The 22,763-nt window shown below is 33.9% G+C and overlaps 4 protein-coding genes across 14 annotated transcripts in view; 2 read left to right on the plus strand and 2 right to left on the minus strand.

Annotated features, from left to right (window-relative positions):
* The window catches only part of LOC113391592 (scavenger receptor class B member 1-like), a 352,256-nt gene that overhangs the window by 86,235 nt on the left and 243,258 nt on the right, over positions 1 to 22,763 (minus strand). The gene's annotated exons all lie outside the window — the stretch shown is intronic.
* LOC113391619 (U6 snRNA-associated Sm-like protein LSm2) lies at positions 662 to 1,136 on the plus strand. Its single transcript, XM_026627647.2, has one exon. It carries the CDS (start codon positions 742 to 744, stop codon positions 1,027 to 1,029), a length of 288 nt encoding a protein of 95 aa, XP_026483432.1. The 5' UTR covers positions 662 to 741; the 3' UTR covers positions 1,030 to 1,136.
* On the minus strand, positions 1,585 to 11,006 carry LOC113391590 (kanadaptin). Its single transcript, XM_026627605.2, has 10 exons — positions 10,584 to 11,006; positions 9,524 to 9,656; positions 7,582 to 7,774; positions 6,458 to 6,635; positions 5,174 to 5,345; positions 4,400 to 4,548; positions 3,552 to 3,721; positions 3,040 to 3,225; positions 2,388 to 2,533; positions 1,585 to 1,908 (listed from the first exon to the last, which is right to left on the minus strand). The coding sequence occupies exons 1-10, from the start codon at positions 10,849 to 10,851 to the stop codon at positions 1,608 to 1,610; spliced, it is 1,896 nt and encodes a 631-aa protein (XP_026483390.2). The 5' UTR covers positions 10,852 to 11,006; the 3' UTR covers positions 1,585 to 1,607.
* Positions 11,340 to 22,763, plus strand: part of LOC113391582 (mitogen-activated protein kinase-binding protein 1) — a 124,807-nt gene continuing 113,383 nt past the window's right edge. For 10 of the 11 annotated variants that reach the window (XM_064219976.1, XM_026627583.2, XM_064219978.1 and 7 more), the window contains exon 1: positions 11,340 to 11,652. The gene's annotated coding sequence lies outside the window, so the exon portion shown is untranslated. The remainder of the gene's footprint in view (positions 11,653 to 22,763) is intronic. The other variant, XM_026627586.2, reaches the window with a different exon arrangement.

Here is a 22,763-nt window from a genome sequence, read left to right on the forward strand (position 1 = left end):
TAGGACAGGGCATCCAGGGCACCAGGCTTTTAAATTCCGCTCTGTAGATAATATAAATCTTTTGGGGTGTATTGGTTCATTTTCATACAGAATAAATAATACTTGTGTTGTACATTATGTATATGTGTGTATATGTACTAATAATATGGCATGCACTACTAATTATATATTAGTAATGTGAAAGCGAACACCAAAGCCGTCTTAAAAGTAATAAGTGAAAAAAAACGACGTAGAAAAGTTACTTAAAAAGATTGGGATGCTATTTCTCACTATACTCTATTCCAAGCATAACAGGAAAATATCCAAATGAACAACATTTAACAGCAAATTGAAGCGATATCATTGGTCATGAGCTTGATTAATCTATGATATTCACTATGGATTTACGAAAAAATGGCGTTTTTAACATCGACGAAACTGTTATCCCGATAACATTGGCAGTAAAATTAAAGTGGAAATAGTAGTTTAGTGCAAGTGTTGTATTATAAATAAAGATATATTAATCATAAAAAATAATTAAGTAATGCACAATATCGCTGTGTTATTAGCAAATTGCATGAAATACGTAAATGTAAGGTTTGTTTATTTTCTTTCCTGCTTCTATTGGAATAGGCTATAGGCCACAACCTATTACCAGATTATCTGTCCCATTTTCAGTTGTCAAATAACTGTCATTTGTCATTGCAAATTTATTTAATTTCTGTGTCACCATTGCCGCCCAGTGAATCAAAATAAACAAAAATGCTATTTTACTCATTCTTTAAATCACTCGTTGGTAAAGATGTTGTGGTTGAGTTAAAAAACGATCTCAGTATTTGCGGGACGTTGCATTCTGTTGATCAATATTTAAATATTAAGTTGTCCGATATAAGCGTCATCGACCCGGACAAATACCCTCATATGCTATCAGTAAAGAACTGTTTCATACGAGGTTCAGTGGTACGTTACGTACAGTTACCTGCTGATGAAGTAGACACACAGCTGCTCCAAGATGCGGCAAGGAAAGAAGCGACAGTTTCAACAAGATAGCCAACTTAACCTCAATGTTGATATTGCGACCGTTGGTTTATGGACTTAAAAGTGTTCGTTTATAAATTTAAGTGTAAGGCTTATGGAAATAAATTTTATTAAGAACATGGTCTGCATATATTTTTATCCTAATCGTTTAAAATTAAGTAAACTGCGAGATTGACAAAGAATCATGATTATTAAGTTTTTCTTATATTGGTGTGAGGTAAATAGAAAAAATACAATAACAGTATTCAATAATGAGTTATTGCAAATATGTCACTGGTTATTAGTTATAGTAATAAACTTACTGTTAAATTTAATATAAATACTTTAAACATTAAACCGAGTGTTAAAGTTACTTCCCACAATTCTAGTTTATATTGTCTATGTCTATAGGTGACCGAAATGGCCTTACTACAATTACATCCAAATAATATAAATATTTTCTAAGAAGCCTGTAAGGATCCTCACATCTACCTTTTATTGGCAAATAATCAAAAATCTACTTTGATTCAGCCTAAAAATATTTTTTTTAAAATGGCTTGTAATGTACATTTAAATAAAACTAATAAATTAGTATCAAGTTTTTATTATTGTTATGTTTCTTTTTCTTCTATTTCTGGTAGATCTCTGTCTGTTTCTTGGTCAAAATAATTATCAGGTACAACATAATTCTCTGGAGGTCGCATTGGACCGTAAATTTTCTTTTCCGTCTGTACTTTTTCTTCTTTCTTAGCTTCTGGTATACTGTCTTCCGATTTTACTTCTTTCTTAACAGTTACTTCTTTAGAAGGTTCTGGTTCTTCATCCGAGTCCATTTCTTCAACAAATTCTTCTTCTTCTTTCGTTTCCTTTTTAACTTTTGGTTGCTTTTCTTTGTCCTCTTTTAACCGTAACCTACAAGCCAAAAAAATATATTGCATACTATTACAACCCACTTTTACCAAATTTTGCCTAGGTACAAGTTCAAGAAACAATTTTATGTACTTGTGGATAGTAGTTTATTTTAATTGTCTATGAAAAAGGCTATATTAGAATCTGCCAACTAGCGTAGGCTTGCAACTTATGGATCTGAGTACTCCAAAAATGTGTAGTAGTGTTAATTTGTCATTATTCAAGATTTTAAGCATTACACTGTCAAGTCGAAATTCAAAAACATTTTAGTGCAAAGTACAGCTATAATCAGCTCACAGCGCAGGCATTGACTTTTTTACTTACAGCCAGGGATTTCAAAATTTTAGTACAAAATTATATGATATTGGGAACTATTAAAGATTGAGAATTATTTTTATATGCGACCGAAGTATGAACAGCATTAAAACTATATAGGGTTTTTGTTAATATTCAGCTAGTATTTAACAAAAGTTATATTTTACCTTTTGCCATAAATTACAGAGTTGGTTTGTTTGACGGCCATTTTTGTATCATCCTTCTTAAGTTGTGGCAGCGCGTTCGTAGGCCGTGCAAGCTCAGCCAGCCGCTGTGTTTTCGATAGCTCCGCTTTAAGCTTTTGTATGCTCATCTATAAATAACGTATATTTTGTTTAATATATATATTTTTTTAATGTTATCTATAGGCGAACGAGCAAATACCATTATCTTTTAAATTTTACAGAAATGTTTATTAAAACAGAAATTTATGGCATCAAATTGATTTTATTTATAGCTGTCATTCTCATGAGGGAATAGTCTACGCAGAAGAAATAATTGTGATACTTAATCATGCACTCTATTGTCTATTCCTCACTAGAATGGGACTAGGAGTATAAGTAAAACCAACTTCAAAACTTCAGGCCATATAACATTTTTTGTCAGAAAAATTCAATAACCTTATTGACCTTGCCACGAGGCTTGAACAAGGCTGTGTCTCATAAGATACCCAACAAGGCAGAATATGAATACATATACTTTTTAATACTTTTTTATACAATTTTAATAAAGTCTTGCATCTGTCATACAACACAAACATCCTGATCACAAAGGGATCATGTAGAGAAGCTAAAATTGTAAAAATCAGTTGGCTTTTACCTTCGTTTTTGATATTTCAGCCTTTTGCGCCATACTCTGCCCCTGTTTACCCAGAGTACTCATGAATTCGTCCAGGGCATCCTCTCCTTCCATCGTCTCCTTTGTTGGTTTATTCGTAGCCCTGAGACGTTCTAATGTTTTCTCTTCTGCGGATATCTTGTTTTCTATATCTGTTATCTGTTTAAGCTGTGGACAAAGAAATTAAGTTAGTTATTTTGGACTACAGTCATATTTATAATTGACCTTAATTTCAATTTGGTTAAAAAACCCTTATCAGTAACAATATTATAGTATAAAAAAATGTATGAAAAGCAAAAACATAGTACTGCGCAGTAATTTTATTTTTTTATTGCTCGACCTAGGGTTTGAATCCAGGCACTTGGGATTGATGACCTTATATGCCTCTTTGGTTTACCACTGGTCAACGATGTAATTATGCAACAATGATACTGTTTTAATTTTTGTGATGTCTTTTGATATAAAATATAGGAAAATTGTTTTAATAAGTTTACAAGGTCGTCGTAAGTCAGTGGTTTGTTGACTTCCTGCTCGACAGCACCATGCTTCTCCATCCTAGCCCGTCGTTTCTTCTCCACGCTGCCCGTTCGGTCCAGAAACGTGTCCTCGTCGGAGTCGTAATAGTCGTCAGCGCTCCAATCGCGTTGCTTCCTGCGACGAGATTCTAGACAAGCAATTAAACTGTTAATTAAAACAATTTCATTAAAGTTTATCAGATTAAGCTGGCTGGATTTTTAGTAGTTGTCACTCACGGCTTAACTCGAGTTTCAGGGGTTGGTCATGGTGTTTGCCATAAAAAGTAGCCTAAGTTCTTCCTTGGAATTTAAGCTCGCTTCATATCAAATTTGGTTCAGAGGTTTGGCCGTGAAAGAGCAACAGACAGACAGTTTCGCATTTATAATATTAGTATAGATTTTATGGAAGTAGTTATAAGATCTCGCCGCTAGATGGCGTTGCTGCACATGAACATTCAACCGTATAGTTTTACAGGCACGGGCGATATCCGAATTTTCTGACATCGGTTGTGTAACGGATATTTGGATTAAATATCGGTGTTGACATCGGTTTTCAGACGTGCGGTTGTTAGATTAGGCACAGGATTAGGTTCTTTATTTTACCTTACCCTTCACAACGAGTATGCGAAATGCCGAATAAAATTTATATTTGTTACATGAAAACGTAACAAATACAAATATTTTTAACTATATGTTCATAATATTTGTAAAAAATATTAAAAAAAAAACTGCACTAACATAATAATGTTACCATATGCTTTATAAAGAAATAAACATATATTTTGTAGTAAAGGCAAAGTATCAGTGTGTAAAGGTGTCAGGCTCACCGTGCTTGGCCTGCCGCAGCAGCCCCGCGCGGTCCAGCAGGCGGCAGGCCTCCAGCGCGCACGCCACCACGGCGTCCTTCTTCTTCCCGCGGTGCAGCGCCTCCGCCCGCACGCAGCCGCCCGACGCCTGCTCCAGCGGCAGCTCCACCCTGCGAGTCACCACACTGGCACTCAGAACGATACCGCGACACCACTGACCCATAACGAACTTCGAGTATCCCTCGCTCATTGAAGCGAGCGCAACCGTATCGAATGATAATAGCCTGCGTACTAAATACTTGCAGAACAGTCAGAAATATTCTACAACAAAATACCACACAAATCCAACATATCAAAACCTAACTGAAAAACAGACATTTAAGTGAAATTTACATATAAAAAAATACATCCATTCATTTCCATTTAGTGGCGAAAGTCACATGATAAATACTGTGACTAGGAATGAGCCGAACCGATATATTAATAAAGAATTCGTTTAATTTGCAACGCACACCTTTAAAAAGGAGGCAAAAAAAAAACATATAAACAATGCCTTGGAATGCAGCAATTTGTATCTTTATACAGTTCGAAAAGTCAAGAGAGTATATATTATAGTCAATCTTGTACAAAGACATTACCCCAAAAAATATTTGTTTCCCAAGATTATGTGGGCACTAACCATGCAGCTACTGAAAAGCTGGGATAAACTAGCAAGTCGAGTACCTATCGGAGCCTCTTAGACCGCACGTCGGTATTTAAAGGTTAAATTGAACTACTGATAAGTTCATAACTTACCTACAAAGGAACTGTCCAACTCCCCTCTCCTCACAGTCATACACGAGCTCGTATCCCTCCCTCTCGAAGTAACCTCTGAGCGTCTTCTTAGGGTCATCCAGGTACAGCTCCTCATTAGCGGTTGAAGCGTATGGGTTGTCTGCTAAGTCGGTCTCGTTCTCTGCGTCTTCGCCTGAAAATATATTTTTAATTATAGCTCTTATTTTTCCGACACCGACTTTATTAGTAGAGTAGAGTACTCTGAACCATTTTAATGCTTTTTTTTATTTCTCTTATTCTATTATTATTATAGAGCCGAGATGGCCCAGTGGTTAGAACGCGTGCATCTTAACCGATGATTTCAGGTTCAAGCCCAGGCAGGCACCATTGAATTTTCATGTGCTTAATTTGTGTTTATAATTCATCTCGTGCTCGGCGGTGAAGGAAAACATCGTGAGGAAACCTGCATGTGTCTAATTTCAACGAAATTCTGCCACATGTGTATTCCACCAACCCGCATTGGAGCAGCGTGGTGGAATATGCTCCAAAACCTTCTCCTCAAAGGGAGAGGAGGCCTTTAGCCCAGCAGTGGGAAATATACAGGCTACTAAAGCTAAAAAAAAAATTTTTTTTTTTTTAGTAACATTCACATGCTCACAGTTGGCAGTGCCTTTTTTTACTTCATGTTTTTATTTGTTTGTGATGCTTTACAATTTACCATTTTAATGTGATTTATTATGGTAACGGAAGAACGGAGAAACAGAGAAATTTAGGTGTTCAGGAAGCGTTTATCGTAGTCAGGAGAGGCGAAGAGAGTGGATGTCTACGAGGTTCACCAAAGTCATCAAACTTTATAATAGAATACCTTCGAATCATTCAATGCAAATTTTATATTACCAGAACTATATCAGACCTTAGAAATACACATGATATACCCCGATAATATCCTGATTTCACGAGACGTATTTGCTTCTGAAAACTGACCTAAACATCCTTCATTCTGTCTATTCGCATTTATTTTACAATATTAACTATATTTGAAATAGCAATTGCGCTCCCTGATTGCAAATGGCCACCAGCGTCCATAGACGCTGAAATAAATATTTACCAGTCCTTGCGTCGCCAATGGGTCACCAAATTTGGGAGCTATGATGTTATGTCATTTGTGCTGCATTGGTGATGACCACTTACCATTTGGCCCATTTGCCAGTCCACCGAACTATATAACATAAAAAAACCGATGTTGTATCTTGAACTGTGTCAAGTAAAAATTTCCACAAAATGTCAAATCTTTAAAAAACTTACCCATTCCCCAATCAATACCCTGTTCGTCCCTGCGTTTCTCCTCCTCCAATCTGTTCCTCTCTCTCTGTTCGGCGGCCTCTTGTATCATCCTTTCTCTTTCCAACTTCATATTCACTGCACGCTGCTTTATCTCCGTAACCGTCAACTCTGATTCACCTTCGCTATCGAAATCGGGACCCTTTAAAACATTTTAAAATTTCATTACTAAATATTGATTTTTTTAACCGACTTAAATAAAAAGAGGATTTACGTAATGAATGAACTCAAACAATGTATATTCTAAATATATATGTATATACTAGCTGAACCTGCGGCTTTACCCGCGCGAAATTTATAAAACACAACAATTCCAACCCCTGTTTTACCCCCCTTAGGGGTTGAGTTTCGTAAAATCCGTTCTTAGCGGATGTCTACACCCTATAAGGAACCTACCTGCCAAATTTCAAGTTTGTACGTGTTATAGTTCTGAGATTTCGTTATTAATCAGCGAGTGGAAGATTAATTCATTGCGTTTGAAATTAAGACTATTTACACCATTCGCAATATTGACGCTCAATAAGAAAGGATTATTTATTAGAATAGCCGAGATGGCCCAGTTGTTAGAACGCGTACATATTAAACGATTATTGCGGGTTCAAACCCACACAAGCACCAGTGAATTTCCACGTGCTTAATTTGTCTTTATAATTCATCTCGTGCTCGGCGGTGAACGAAAACATCGTGAGGAAAACTGCATGTGTCTAATTACAACGAAATTATGCCACATGTGCATCCACCAACCCGCATTGAGCAGCGTGGTGGAATATGCTCCTGACCTTCGCAAAGGGAGAGGAGGCCTTAGAACAGCAGTGGGAAATTTACAGGTTGATACTATTATTATATACTATATTATATGTAAGGATTGATGGAAATTGCAACTTCAAAAGAGCAAATGGGATAGCTTTGTATGAATTCTACCCGTACAAAGTCTGGACTAGTCTTGATTCAAAAATTCAGTTCTTTCAGTTCAGCTGCTGGCAGCTAGTGAAGAAATATAGTTATATAGAATTATATCTTCGATATAATATAATTATTTATATAATCAATTATATAGACTAAATGTATTATGAAATATAAAAACTTACTAAGACAATGTATGTTCTTGTACTTGACCCAAATTTGATCTGATGACCAACTCTGACCCTAAAATAGTGATTCTGTTTAACTTTCTGCTTGTTGATGAATGTTCCATGTGTGCTGCCGAGGTCATATATATACCAGCCGGAAGCTGGCTCTCCATCTTCTGCAAAGGCTTTGTACTGGAGGACTGCGTGATGCCTGCATTGATAATAAAATAATTGGAATCATTACAAAATATCAGATTTTTCTTATAATAATAATAAACATATAATAAATATTGGACAACATCACATAAATTACTCTGATCTTAATCTTAATCTTAATCTGATGATTACAATGTAAGTAGTTACAGCACTTGTGTTAAGGAAAATCAGAAGTAACAACGGTACAACAAACACCCAGACCCAAGACAACATGGAAAACTAATGAACTTTTTCTACATCGATTCGGCCGGGAATCGAACCCGAGACCTCGGAGTAGGGTACCCATGAGAACCGGTGTACAATCAGTTTTAGCAATAAAAACCATAATTGAAATGGATATGTTCTATATATGAACAAAAAATTCCTTGGTTCAGTTATTAGGTATCAGACAGACTAGTGTTAGAGTTTGCACATTTGTGTAGTTTGTAGAAGAAAATACCGTATTGGAAAATTATTTCCAGCTAGATAATAATTAAAGAAGAGCTTATAAGCCAAAGGAAATTTGGATAATGCTTAAATAAGATTATATCAGCATGTCAGAAAACATTGGAAAATGTTATGCCTATGCCAAGAGACACAGAGACAAAACATCTTTTCGAATATAGAATTCGAATTTTTTTTCTTTCAAAAGCCTTTATTTTTATTATGAAAAGGCAAAGGAGCACACATTTACTTTTATTATTATTCCATATATATATTTTATTTTTATTATTGTTATCTCAGATACAAAAATGGGTACATGTGTACTCTATTCCAACCATAAGAGGAGAAAAGCCAATTAAATAACATTTGACAGCAAATTGACTCGATATCATTGGTCGAGAGCTTGATTTATCTATGATATTCACTATGGATTAGCGAAAAAATGGCTTTGGAATAAACGTTGATGCAACTGTTATCGTAATTTTGGGAGTAAAATTAAAGTGGTAATGAGTAGTTAAGTGTAATAGTGTTGTATTATAAATAAAGATATATTAATTATTTAATCATAAATTCTTAAAAGTGCACAATATAGCCGATTTATAAGCAAATCGCACGAAATACGAAATATAAGGGCTGTTTATCTTTATTTCCACTTCCATTGGAATAGGCTACATATCTGTTTGAGATTTGAAACTAAAAATGTGTAATTGTAAATTTTGGTCATTATCTTCACTTGATGAAAGGTTTATACATTCTGTGTTTGACATATGTGTTATAAGTACAATTTCTTTTTTTTTTTTTATGGCATTTGTTGGCAGACGAGCATATGGGCCACCTGATGGTAAGTGGGCACCACCGCCCATAGACAAAGGCGCTGTAAGAAATATTAACCATTCCTTACATCACCTATGCGCCACCAACCTCGGGAACTAAGATGTTATGTCCCTTGTGCCTGTGATTACACTGGCTCACACAAAAAAACTTCTGTTTGCAGTATAATCAATAATTTTCAGCCTTATGAAATAACAAATAAAAATACTCAAAATCTTGTAAAATTTTATGAGTGATTATTTTTTATAACTTGTTTAATGCTGCTTGCAGTAGAGAAATCATCCCATACTCCAGAAACCTTTACCTCTCTTTCACTTTCTGTCTCTTTCAGTAACATGAGGTATAATAAAACATTATCTAAACTTATTTTTGGGTATTATATTAGTTCAAATGGAGTTTTTAACAACAATTATATTTATGGTCATTAAATTGTTTACTAACTTTTTCAACTTTTCGTTTTCCTTTATCAATTGTTTTTGGTCATAAATACCTGGAAACAGTTGGATGTCCCATCACAACATCACAATTTGCAAGTCGTCCAAACACGTAGTATGGTTTATTTGTCAGCTCAATCTTTTCAAGTATCATTCCTGATTTCAAAACTTCCAAGCCATATTCGGAACCTGTAATTATTTTATTCAATATATTATGACATTGTTTATATAAGATCATAAGAATATATAATTTATTTATTGAAAAAGTTACACCATCACCATAAACATGATGATATTTTATTCTAATGTGATTTTACTATAAAATTTATGATGTTGATCAGTAGTAAACATTTTTTTTTTAAATTGAATTAACAAAAAATATTGATGTTCTTCTAAACACTCCAAACTGATTGAAATCAAAAATATTATTTATTTAAGACACCTAAAAGCACTTGAATGTCAACAACATGACAATGTTACAGCATGGAAATAAATATAAGACTACTACTTTTATTTATGGTTTTATATATCAGTTTTGTATATTAGGTCTTATGATTTCTCTTTAATATATATATTTTTTTAATTATTACTTAAATTCAACAGGTAGACAATAAGTTTTATTTTTTTTTTCTTTGTGTGAATGTTGTGTACATCTGTAATTGTCACTCATATCAGGTCCTAATTTTTTTCTCTTGTTTTATCTGTTATTTATAAGTGCTGAATATGTGTGATGTTGATGTACCTTTTAAATAAATAAACTACTGGTTCGGAAAGTATAGTCTACTGAAAGGAACCGGCCAGAAGACTTTTGATTTTTGATTCAGTAGTGAATGTAAGAAGCACTTGGCAGTGTAGGAAATTATTGTGAGGAAATTGGCATGTGTCTAACTTCAATGAAATACTGACACATGTGTGTCTACAAAAATGCTATGAACCAGCATGGTAAAAAAGTTCCAAACCTCCTATTCAAAGGGAAAGGAGGGCATAGCCCTGCAGTGAAACGTTTATGGGCTGTTACTACTATGTAAGAACTTTAAACTTGTTTGAAATAGTAAACAAACATAAGTTCTTGTTGCTAAATAATAGTGTCACGTAGTTATCCATTAATATAATTACCGTCAGGACACAACCCGGACCATTTAGGCTCTTTATAGGGTATAGGAGTTAATATTTCCTTCAACAAAACAGCAGGCGGCAATGAACTTTTAACACTTAATTCCGATGTATTTTCGTTCCTTTTCTCTTGGCTACTACTTTCTGGTGGGTTCTCCTCATCGATCTTCACTTTTTTAGGAAGTTTACCTATTCGACCAATAAGGACAGGCTTTTTAAATTCAATCTTGTCTTGAGTTGGCGGGACAGAGCTATCTTTGTCGTCAGACATGATTACACTGTCATGCGTTCGTTTTTATTTTATTTAATAAATACTATAAGATGATACTTAAAAATCAATTGTTACTCTATAAACTGTAAAATAGAATACAATTATATTATTCTTTAACTTTTAATAACACGATTCACGACATAAAATAAACTCTTGAACTGTCATCTCAATATCTGTCACGCAGACGTATGACATCTGACATTAGTAGTATGTAAATTATAAAGTGAACTGTTTGCTTTGTATTGCTATAAGATTTCTAAGTTGGCGCAATATTAAAGGCATATTTTAATTCCCACTCGTGTTTTATTTTTTAATTCGACTTTATGTATATTTTTTTATTCTTGTTGGATATTTTACATATTAAATAATTTGGTTTCTAATAAGCGAATACTTGAACTTGACAGACTTATTTATTACCTGTAACGTACGGAATGAGTGATTTGGAATTTGAATGGAATGGCATGGTATTAATCAATCAATCAATTTAAAAACCAAAAGAATTTTGTACCGATACGGCTCGGGAGGGTGATGTGTCGCCGCGGATGTTTTCGTTTTCCTTTTTTTTACAATTCATAAATAGTTATTAGCCATTTCGCAGTCTGTGTCCATGTGTACAAGTTTGTTGCTTCTTATTTGTTTTTTAGTGCAGTGAACAATGTGAGTGACCGCGACATATTGCTGTACCAACGCACTGTTTTCGACGAAAATCTTTACGTTGTAATTACCTTTTATCGCACAATCTTATCATAATTTTTCTCTTCCGCTAAAACTCCGACGTCCTATATCACGTAATTGTTGCAGGTGAGTGACTGTTAATGCAATTTTAAGTTAAAACGTAAAGCGAATCAACGGTTTTTTTTGTGTACATTTTTTATCGTATTCGACTTCTATGCTGTATATTTAAAGTATTTCATTGATGAGCGGTGAAAGTATCAAGAAAAAGTATTTTAATCTGACGAGAAATAATAACTACTTCATTGTTTTGACCTTTCAAATAGTTATTATCTTTTTTTTCCGCAATCGTGACTTGATGGAGATTTCACTTAAATGAAACGTATTTGTTTAACTTATACAATTTCAAACATACCTTACATAATTCATTTAGGACTCGAGAATAAATCTCTTAGTACTGGAGTGTGAAATTAGAAAATTGTCAACAGTCCAGTCTCGTATCAATAGAATATCGACATTTAAATTCAAGGTTGAAGGTTGGATTTAGACTTTCAATTTTATAAACGATAATAGATTAAACGAATCAATATGTCATTAAATTAAAAATAAAGTAATGATAATGTTAAATTAATACCTAGTAATTATTAAATATTTTTAACAACATTAATATGAAAAAAATAAAAAAAAGATTTATTTCGTAAATAATATACATTAATGATTGGGAAGATTAAATCATCCATAACTATATTATTACATAAAAATAATATAATATACAACCTATATGACTAAAAATATAATGACACTGGCATTAGAAATAAAGATATTATATTATCTAAATTAAATGAAAAGATACCACTAATGCTTCAGACAATGAGGAAATAATGAGAGATACCCCCTTGTATGAAGCCCATAGACATTTTTAGACATACATATATATTACTTCTATTAACTATTAATTTTTAAAATCTATACTAATATATACAGATGTAAAATGTGTTCGTTTGTATGTAAGTAACCTGTGGAACTAATGAGCTGATTCACTTTTTTAATCCTGAGTGCTCTAGGCTATAGATTATATTTATATGATAACATTTTATTTAATTATATTGTTAAATTGAACCCATTTGAAGCCAGGACAGGTCACTAGTTCTAATATAATCTTGAATATATAATCTACTAGAACATCAATTTTATTACCCCATTAAAATTTGTTCTGTGTCAAGGCTCTCTACTAATGCTAGCAAGTTTTTTGTTTATTGATATTTGGTAATTGATTATGATCCAATTAAATTCCTGCATATAATTATAAGGTAAACTAGTCAGGCATGCAAAAAGTAGCTTGTGTTATTTGCTTCAAATTTCATCCAATTTGGCGCAGGGGCTTATCCATGAGAGAGCAATGGATAAACAGACGGGCAGAGTTACTGTCACATTTATATTATTATTATAGATGCATTGGCATAATGGATGATTAGGCATAATTTATTTTTGCCTTAGCTTCTATTAGCATAACAATTTAGAAACTATATTATAAACATTCTATGTTGTAATAATCAAGTAAATTTTGTTAATTTATTGTTTACTTTGGGTGAAACAGTTTGAAATAATGGGAGAAACTTTTGCCGAGCTCTGGACTGACATAAGCTCATAATAATAATAACGATGGTACAATGCAACTGTTACTTCATAAATCAAAATTAGATTTAAGAAATATAGATCAAATGTACATGGTTACAATTATCTACAAAGTATTCCCAAAAAGTTATTAAGTCGAAAAATTCGAAAGGAATCGAAAGAAGATTTTGGTTATAATATTTTTTATGGTGTGAATTTATCATAGACCACATCCTTTTATCGGAGTATTTCGGTAAAGATAAATTAGTTGTAATGTATTAGTTTCTCTTATCAGTCAAAGCCATGGACTGCGTTAACTGATAGTAATTTTTTATCAACCAGGTGGTCTGAATATATAGGGTGCTCTAAATGTGAGTGATAAAATTGCAGATGCTTTCGTATATGATAAGTTATCTTTGTTTTAAAGTTATTTATTATAATATTCAGGTTAACATTCAGTAGTGATATTTCTAATGAAGATTACAGATAGTCTATTGGACGTATTGTTTATGTTACAGATATGGAAGTTTAGTATCATTGGTTGTGTAGTTTTTCGTTGTAGTGTATGTATATATTTACACTTATTTCTTTTATTATCTTAGTCTTTATTATTACCCGAGATGGCCCATTGGTTAGAACGCGTGCATCTTAACCGATGATTGCGGGTTAAAACCTAGGCAAGCACCACGGAATTTTCATTTGCTTAATTTGTGTTTGTAATTTATCTCGTGCTCGGCGGTGGAGGAAAACCTGCATGTGTCTAATTTCAATGAAATTCTGCCACACGTGTATCCATCAACCCGCATTGGAGCAGCATGGTGGAATATGCTCCAAACCTTCTCCTCAAAGGGAGATGAGGCCTTAGCCCAGCATTACAGCATTTGGGAAATCTAATGAGCTTATGTTACACACACACAATTAAGCAATTTATATTAAGAACCCATCTATCTAAGCTTATATAGGAATGTCTTGAAATGAGCTATATTAGCAAAGTAGTTGGACTCGCGAGTCGTTCCTTTATCCGCGCGAAATTTATTGCCCACAAACATTTTACAGATAATCTTGGTGAGCTTGATTTAACTGATCTACTGGGGAGTGCACTAACCATGTAGGTTCCTGTCATATTATGATGATACTCGCTGATTGTTCATTAGTTAACTGCCACTTTTACCACTTGAAAACCGGGACGCTATTCGTCCGACCGTCAACGAGGCGAGGTTAAAACCCTTAGTGTCATAATGTGTTCATTTATTTACACCTGTTCGTTTAGGATTTATGTAAAGATCTTAATGCTATTATTAGTGATTATAAATATGAAAATTATTTGATCTTATTTATAGCATTTCAGTGTCACGTTCTCGTGCCTCGGAAAGCACGTAAACAGAATTGTTTTGTAGTGTCGGGGTGCGTCAAAAATTTAATGATATAATGATTTCTACCGAGATACCTCTTTGATGTTTCAAATTTCAATGATGTTGTTTACACCTTTAAAATGTTGTTTACACCTTTAATGACGTATCATTTTGTATGTTACCCAACAGATATTAATTTTAAGTGCTTAGTGATATGTTGATGGTGTAACTTTTCCAATAAATAAATAAATAAATAAATAAATTTCCTTCTTGGACTAAAACATATCAACTAATATTATAAATACGAAAGTTTGTTTTGCGTTCATGGCTCAACTGCTCAACCGATCATCATGAAACTTTGCATTCGCGTTGTCAGGGCAACAGAAAAGGACATCGCCCCCCCCTCACTTTCCTTCACACGAACTTTCACCTTTACCTAATTCTCTTTGTAATTGATCGTAAAATAATTCAAACATCGATAATTCGCAAATCGTCGTTCGATCAAAGTCCTTGATCGATTAATTTAATTATTCGCTAATCTAAAGGTCGTTTGTATCGATGAAAATAACGTTACACGAATCAGATAAATGTACTTCCTTATTTTTGACGCGATTTTGTTTATGTATATGGTAATTCTTCCAAAAATACTTTATTCTTATACCTTATTATAAAGGATGAAACCCTAAAAGATTTCTTGTTTGTATTAAATAATTCTCGTCATCAAGGAAATCATCTAACAAACCGAAACTAAGTCAGAATACGATCGTGAAGTATCAGAATATGCGATTGTTTTTAAACAGGTTTGCGAGCTAGCGAATCGGTCACCTGATAGTACACTACCGGATATAAATATTGGCGCCGTCAGAAATTCTAACCATTTCTTACATCGCCAATGCGTCATCAACCTGGGGATCCAAGATGTTATGTCCCTTGTGTCTGTAGTAAATAACACTTTTTCGCTCACCCTTCAAATCGGAACATTTAAGAAACAAATACCTATCCGTCTCGGGACGCTCTAGAGAAGTGATAACTTAAACTTATCACTGCTGTATGCGTAAGAGAAAGGGAGGCCAGACAGATTGGCGCTGTAACGCGTTACGTAACGAAGCGGCTTAATCTCTCATAAGATGTTATCACTTTAAATTTTTTTTCTTCATTGGGCAATTATATTTTACAACAGGAATCCAAAAAAACATTATATAAAAAACAACCAAAAACTACTCGATTGCAAAATTTAAAAAAATGGTCGAAGAACTTTTCTTGTTAATATTATAAAACTAATGCCTTCTTAGGTGATACCACACCTTAGAACCTTAGGGCTTGGAACCTACGCTTTATAGGTTCGCCTCAAGATTTTGAAATATGAATAGTTGCATTAAATACAGTTTTTGAACAAAAAGACGTTTCGTTTACCGTTTCTAAGGTGTTTCTTTCCAAACCGGTGGTAGATTATTTAGGCAATCGATTAAGTGGAATATTTCTATCTATACTAATATTTTAAATCGAAAGTAGCTCAGTCTGTTCGTCTGTCTTTTGCTCGTTTTACGGCTGACTAAAACATGGTTGAACTTCAAGAAACAAAGGTTACTTTTTATGCCTAACACTAACCTAAGACGCGTGCAAAGCAGTGTGACAAAAATACTGAATAAATATTTTTGACTTTTTGATGAAGTGTTGCCATTTAGCGGTAGAATATTTGATTAGGCTTTACCATAATACTGAGTGAATGAAGGGCTTAAACGACATACGTCATCCGTCGGAACTGTTATTACAACGTACGTAAATGAAGCCGTATTTTGTTTGATAAGCCTCCATACAAGGTAGTCAACTCTTGTGTTGTCAACAAAATGTTTTTGTAATTCGAATTCCGTAAATATTTCAAGAAATGCAAATCGTGTAGATATTGCTGACTACGTCTCTCATTTCTTACATTCACGTTAATTTACAAAACAACAAAAAAAAGTACCGCTACAATGCTTTATAATGTATTTTTATATATATTTGAAATTATACAAAGAGATCTTAATTACGGTTTTAATTATTTTTGTGTTTTTTTAACAGTTTTCGTTTCAGAACTTTTTAGATTTAATTGTATCGAATTAGTTTAGTGTTGAGAGTTTATTGCTAACAATATATTTTGTTGATCAAGTTCAAAGCCGGAGATATGACTATTTTTAAGTGCAATGCTCTCAATTTATTTTATTAATGTTTATTCCTTGTATTGCGCATTGGTGCCATTTGCTTGCATATTTATAGGGACAAAATATATATTTCAGCATTTTATATGAAATCGAACGGATAAGGTTTAAAGGGTTTGTCGAGGTAGCCCAGTGGTCTTCACCTTGTATTTACACATGTCCCCGCATGAAACACTTTTGAGAGTCATTACATTAATTACAAACAATAGCAAAGTAATTACTATGACGTCTAGAGGCGTTTACTGACCCAGAAAGTGTTGTCATAATTGTAAGTTGTATTGCGTTATATTCAAACCAAAGTGCTACAAAAAATTTCATGTGCTGCGTTTATAATAGATTTCGTGCCGGTGATGGGAATCTGATGATATCGGATGAATGGTAAATGAAAAAGCTTTACATCAGCAGTGGATCCGTAGAGCTCCGTCTGGGTAGGTACCGCCCACTTAATATTGTTGTGTTCTGGTTTCAAGAGAGAGCCAGTGTATCTTAAGTCCAAAGAGCTAACATTTATTACATCAGTAACTAGGGGCGATGGCACTTTTGACGGCCCATTTAAGGATTCAGTATCCAAAGGGTAAAAACGGGACCCTATTACTAAGACTTCACTGTCTATCCGTCCGTCTGCCTGTCACCAGGCTGTATCCTAAGAACCTCGATAGTTAGATAGTTGAATTTTTTTACAAATTATGTATTTCTGTTGCCGCTATAACAACAAATACAAATTAACTTTGCGTTCTTTTTTGCTCGATATCAATAATAGCAACTGGTAGGTACTTGAAATGACAAAATACTCAATTGTATTTTTACTTTAATAAATAATAAAATAAATATTTTAGGGGGATCCCATACAAAAAGGGCCATTTTTTACTATATTTGCTCGATATTAATAAATGTGTATCTACTGTTATTTACCTAGCCTAGCCTAATGGTACGGAACCCTTCGTGCGCGAGTCCGACTTGCACTTGGCCAGTTTTGTTTTTAATTATAAACAAAATACAACCATGTAACTTATCACCGTAAGTCGATTGTCAACGTTTCACCGTAAGTCGATTGTCAATGTTTCACGAGTGAGACGCGAGACGAGTTCTTATAGCACCGCGGTACAGTACGTTGTTAATTACAATATTCTTACAATGTACCTCATTGTTCATATTCCCACACGACAACGGTTCTCCCGTAACTAGTTCGATGTCCGCTTGAATTAGTCATACGATCGCGGTCGTTAACATTGCTACTTGTAAGGGACATTTACTAAAATAGATCGCTTGAATTCTCGTTCGCGTTTTCTTTTTTTATTCGAGCAATGAAAAAAAAAAAAAATTGTACAGGTTTGTACTTATACCATTTTTTTTAAAGCTAGCTTCTTCTCGTAGTTTCACACGTGTTTAATTTTCTGCTCCGCTACTGTGCTGCAATGTTACCTTTCTTATGAATTGGTCTACCTAATCCGAAAATAATTTCAAATTCAATTTTTCACTTTTATACAATGCTTGATCCGCGCGAAATTTAGAAGATATAAACATTAAATCCCCGTTTTACCGTCTTATAGTGGTGGAGTTTCGTATAATCCCGTAAATTTTCAGCGGATTTTTACTACCGATAAGAAACCTACCCGCTAAATATCAAGTTTGTAGATGTTATATTTTCTGAGAATTCGTGATTAATCAGTGAGTGGTATTTCGCTTTTATATATATATATATATATAGTTTATAATTGCTTTTTTCACTATGTAAGACTGTATGCGAGACACTTTTTTTTGTAAATCCTAAAGTAACGTTATAAGGCTGAAGATTTTGTATGTTTGGACGTATTAGATTATATTAAAATTATCGTTGTAAAGTGACAATTCAAAAGTGCTTGTAAGACTATTTGAATAAAGTATATTTTGATTTGATTTCATCTTTGTCTTATATCGTTTTTGTTTCTAGGCCGTGTGTGTGTAGAATGGAGCTACCCCATTTTAATTCATGGAAGTCGTTAAGTCGTCTAAACGATTCTGTGTGTGTCAGAAGCGCTTATGACTCTAATCACGACGGTGGTTTTATTAGACCTCTTAATCTCCAATAAATTTAAGGGCAAATAGTGCTTCAATTATATTTTGATACGCTAAACAGATTAAAATAATTATACGGTTTTTTATTTACGTCTGAAACGGAAAGTCCGTTAAGGAAAACGTTGAGTTCAAACAATTGTATTTATAACTGTTTTAAAATTAATTTCAGGGTAAGTTATTGAAGTTGAATAAATTGGTTTGTGTTTATTTAAAAAATGAAATTAAACAACTTTGTTTGATGTTTATTTTTTTTCTTAATATTGAATTGCGTTTCTTTCAAAAGAAATCAATCAATCAAAAGTTATTGATAAACTGTATCTTATCGGCATTTGTGTGTAGTTATATTATATATGAATTCACAAACACACTGAACTCAATTCAATTTTTAGTTTAATGACTTTTAGTTGTGCCGAGAGGGCACAGGTTATTTTGCTAAGCTAATGTCACGTAGGATGGAGAAGACACGAATGAGAATGATCGGTACGGTTGGGATATAATATTAAAAACGGCCTGTAAATTTCCCACTGTTGGGCAAAAGCCTCCACTTCCTTTGAGGAGAAGGATAGAAGCAAATTCCATTACGCTGTGCCAATGCGGGTTGGTGGATTCAAATGTGGCAGAATTTCGTTGAAATTAAACACATGCAGGTTCCTCACGATGTTTTCCTTCAACGCCGAGCAAGAGAGAATTAATTATCACAAATAAAGCACATGGAAATTCCGTGGTGGTTTAAACCGGCTATCATCGGTTAAGATGTACGCATCCTAACCACTGGGCCATCTCGGTTCGGTTGAGATAAACGTCATATAAATATTGAGTCCTCAATAAAAGTTGGCAATTGTGCAGTCAAAAATTTATTAATTTTCAGTTATAATATTTATTGAAAGTTTAAGTGAAACTAGCTATGACCGGAATGTTTGTAATCTCGACCGCATTGACCAATCTTTAGTGTATTGCCATTCATAAGTGACATCGAGGAAATAGTCCCTCTTGCCGCAACAGAATATCGACTGTGAAATCCTCCGACATCCACAATGACCATTCTTGAACACTAGCCAACTATGCAGTGGATTATATATGATGATACACTAAGTCCAGGCTCGTTCAGAATAAGAATCTGTTATAAAACTTTTTGAAGTGATAACTTCTTATGGGAGGGTAAACCGCTTCGTTACGTAACGCGTTACGGCTCCAGTCCGTCTGGCTTCCTTTTCACTTACGCATACAGCAGCGGTAGGCACGCTCCTCCTCTGTCACTCTAACCCACAGCGGTATCCGTATTACGTTTTTTTTTAAGTTGTCACTTCTGTCGCGCGTCCCGAGACTGAACATTTTTTTTTTATATGGCTGAGTGTTCGGATAAATCGGCTACCAGATTTTTTATTGGCTTTTTAAAGTCAATACCAAGTGGTATATACCGATGACGCATTCATGTCTTACCGAGTGCGTATAATTTTTTTTTCGCATTCCCTTGTCTGGTTTTTCACAAACCATTTTTATTTTAACGGAATAAAAGATAGTCATCTACCCGGAAGATTAAATCCAAATATTGATAAAAGAATTTTTAAAAATCGAATTGCTAGTATCTGCGATCCTTACATACAAACTTACAAACGTCACCTCTTCATATTATAATATGCGGAATCAATAATAAAGTGATTTAGCTATTAAATTTTAATGCTGTAAACACAAATAAGTACACGTACAGATAGAAAAAAAAAAGTAATCTTTCAAGCGAATATAACATAATGTTTTACATTGAAGTGAGGTATTCATTGGATGTGGTAATCTCTATTAATACGAAAGTAACTCTAACTGTCTGTTGCTATTTCACAGGCAGCGAGAGCGAAGCCGCGGGCGACAACTAATATCAGATATATGTATATGTTACTGTAAAAGCTCCACCAACTAACCTAAACCTAACGTAAAATTTACCAACTCATGCCGGTAAATCTTAGGTTTTACTGGAAAATCTTAAGATTTACCTCAGTTCGATCTTTTACAGTAATGTATATACTACTGTTCGATCAGTGGTCTAGATTCAAGCACAATTATTTAAGAGTTTGCATGTGTTAAACTTATTTTTTCAAACTTGGCTATAACGTTACCTCCTCTGGTATTTTATGTTATTTTACGTTCAAATCACTGTAATGAATTTGATGGAGTTATGAAGCAAGTTTGAACTCTAATCTATGTCTAATATCCGACGACTAACCCCCTAAAACGGGACCCCTAAGCCGCGCGCGACAACTGCTTCTATATAAATTGGCTTAGGAGTATTTTCGTGTTACAAAAAAAGAAAAACGTTCGATTTTTTTTATTTTAAGCCACAAAATCTGTTATGATATGATACCTTATCCATTTTTTTATCATAGTAATTTAACGTTCTGGTAATTTTCTATGTGTATACGTTTGCGATGTAATGCAACGTGTTCTTGCATTGTTCGGTAATTTGTTGCCTTACCGACTTTTGAAAGCCGAGGTTCTTACTTTGATGCTATCTGCATAATTGAAGTTAATTGCCATTGTTTAATTACCGGTGAAAGAGTCGGATGAATAATTTGTATTTCTTAAAACGAGTATCGTGTTTTACGTATTGCTGTTGTTCATACAAGTTTATTGATATATTTATGTCACGTTAATATCACTATGTAAGTGGAGGGGGGGGGGGGTCGTTGTTTGCTTATTTCATTGCTCGTTACAACAACAACAATAATTTACTTAGCATGTCTATGTTACATTACATACATACATTAGCAGCCTGTAAATTTCCCACTGTTGGATTAAGGCCTCCTCTCCCTTTGAGAAGGTTTGGAGCATATTCCACCACGCTGCTCCAATGCGGGTTGGTAGAATAGACATGTGGCAAAATTTCGTTGAAATTAGACACATGCAGGTTTCCTCACGATGTTTTCCTTCATCGCCGAGCACGAGATGAATTATAAACACGAATTAAGCACATGAAAATTCAGTGGTGCCTGCCTCGGTTTGAACCCGCATTTATCGGTTATATGTTAACTTTAATTTTATTTAAGAATCTCGAATAGCAACTTAACATACCATACATTATCGTATTCGATATTACGTACAATTTCGTGTACAGACTTGCAAAGCGCTATCCGCCCGACAATGCTTAATAATATAATAATAAAAAAATAATTAATAAAAAAAATATTTCTTTAAGATTATCACTATAAAATAAAGTAGCCCCGCTGCGTCTGTACGCGATAAACTCAAAAACGACCAAATTGATTTTTATACGGTTTTTACTAATGGACGGAGTGATTAATGGGGAAGGTTAAGTGTATAATTTATTAAGATTTAGTGTAAATTGTCCGAAATATGATAATGATTGTTGAAGTGGACGGAAAAATTATGCAGATCAATAGATACGTTATGTGATAAACCTTTTACGTGGGCCCTCATTCTACTCGTGTGAATCCGGTGCTGGTAGCCATTTTTAATATAATTGCATAAAAAGTTTAATTAGGTAAGCCTACACCTCTGGAGTTATGGTCATGACATTTAAGGTAAAACCTTCTCTGTTTGAGTGCGTAAACTTAAAACCTTTCAATAAGTAATAGCTTAGATATGGTCTAAAAATTATGTGATAGTATCTCACGTATTGACAGGAATATGAATAGTTTATTTATTTTTAATTTTTGTTTGAGTTTATTCAATCGATTTTTTTATGTATCCTAATTTGAATGCTCTTATCTGATCTCGTACAAAACTTCTTGCTCCAAAGGTTGTCTGTGAGAGGTAAGACCTTTGCTCGCTAACTTTTTCTTATTTTTTGTTACTCTTATGTCATATGTACTTTGAATGTTGTGTAATATAGTATAAATAAAAAAAAAATCACAAACACAATCCCAGTCCACATCCGTTCAATCCTCTCACGAACCTATTCCAAGTGTATTTGCTATTGTATCTGACCAACCCTTTAACGATTCACTAATAACGCCTTGACACCATTGTCTCTGCTACCTTGGACATATACCTTCTTTATCAATTGATTTAT

Source organism: Vanessa tameamea, chromosome 30 (genome assembly GCF_037043105.1).
Source record: "Vanessa tameamea isolate UH-Manoa-2023 chromosome 30, ilVanTame1 primary haplotype, whole genome shotgun sequence".
NCBI classification, from domain to species: domain Eukaryota; kingdom Metazoa; phylum Arthropoda; class Insecta; order Lepidoptera; family Nymphalidae; genus Vanessa; species Vanessa tameamea.

What these genes read in the sequence shown, in the direction of transcription:
- LOC113391619 (XM_026627647.2), top strand. Translation starts at nt 742, where the DNA reads ATGCTATTTTACTCATTCTTTAAATCACTCGTTGGTAAAGATGTTGTG.
- LOC113391590 (XM_026627605.2), bottom strand. Translation starts at nt 10,851, where the DNA reads ATGTCTGACGACAAAGATAGCTCTGTCCCGCCAACTCAAGACAAGATT. An exon ending in CAAGAACATACATTGTCTTA is followed by an intron (nt 6,636 to 7,581) that starts GTAAGTTTTTAT and finishes AATGTTTTAAAG; the next exon opens with GGTCCCGATTTCGATAGCGA. An exon ending in GGGTATTGATTGGGGAATGG is followed by an intron (nt 5,346 to 6,457) that starts GTAAGTTTTTTA and finishes ATATATTTTCAG; the next exon opens with GCGAAGACGCAGAGAACGAG.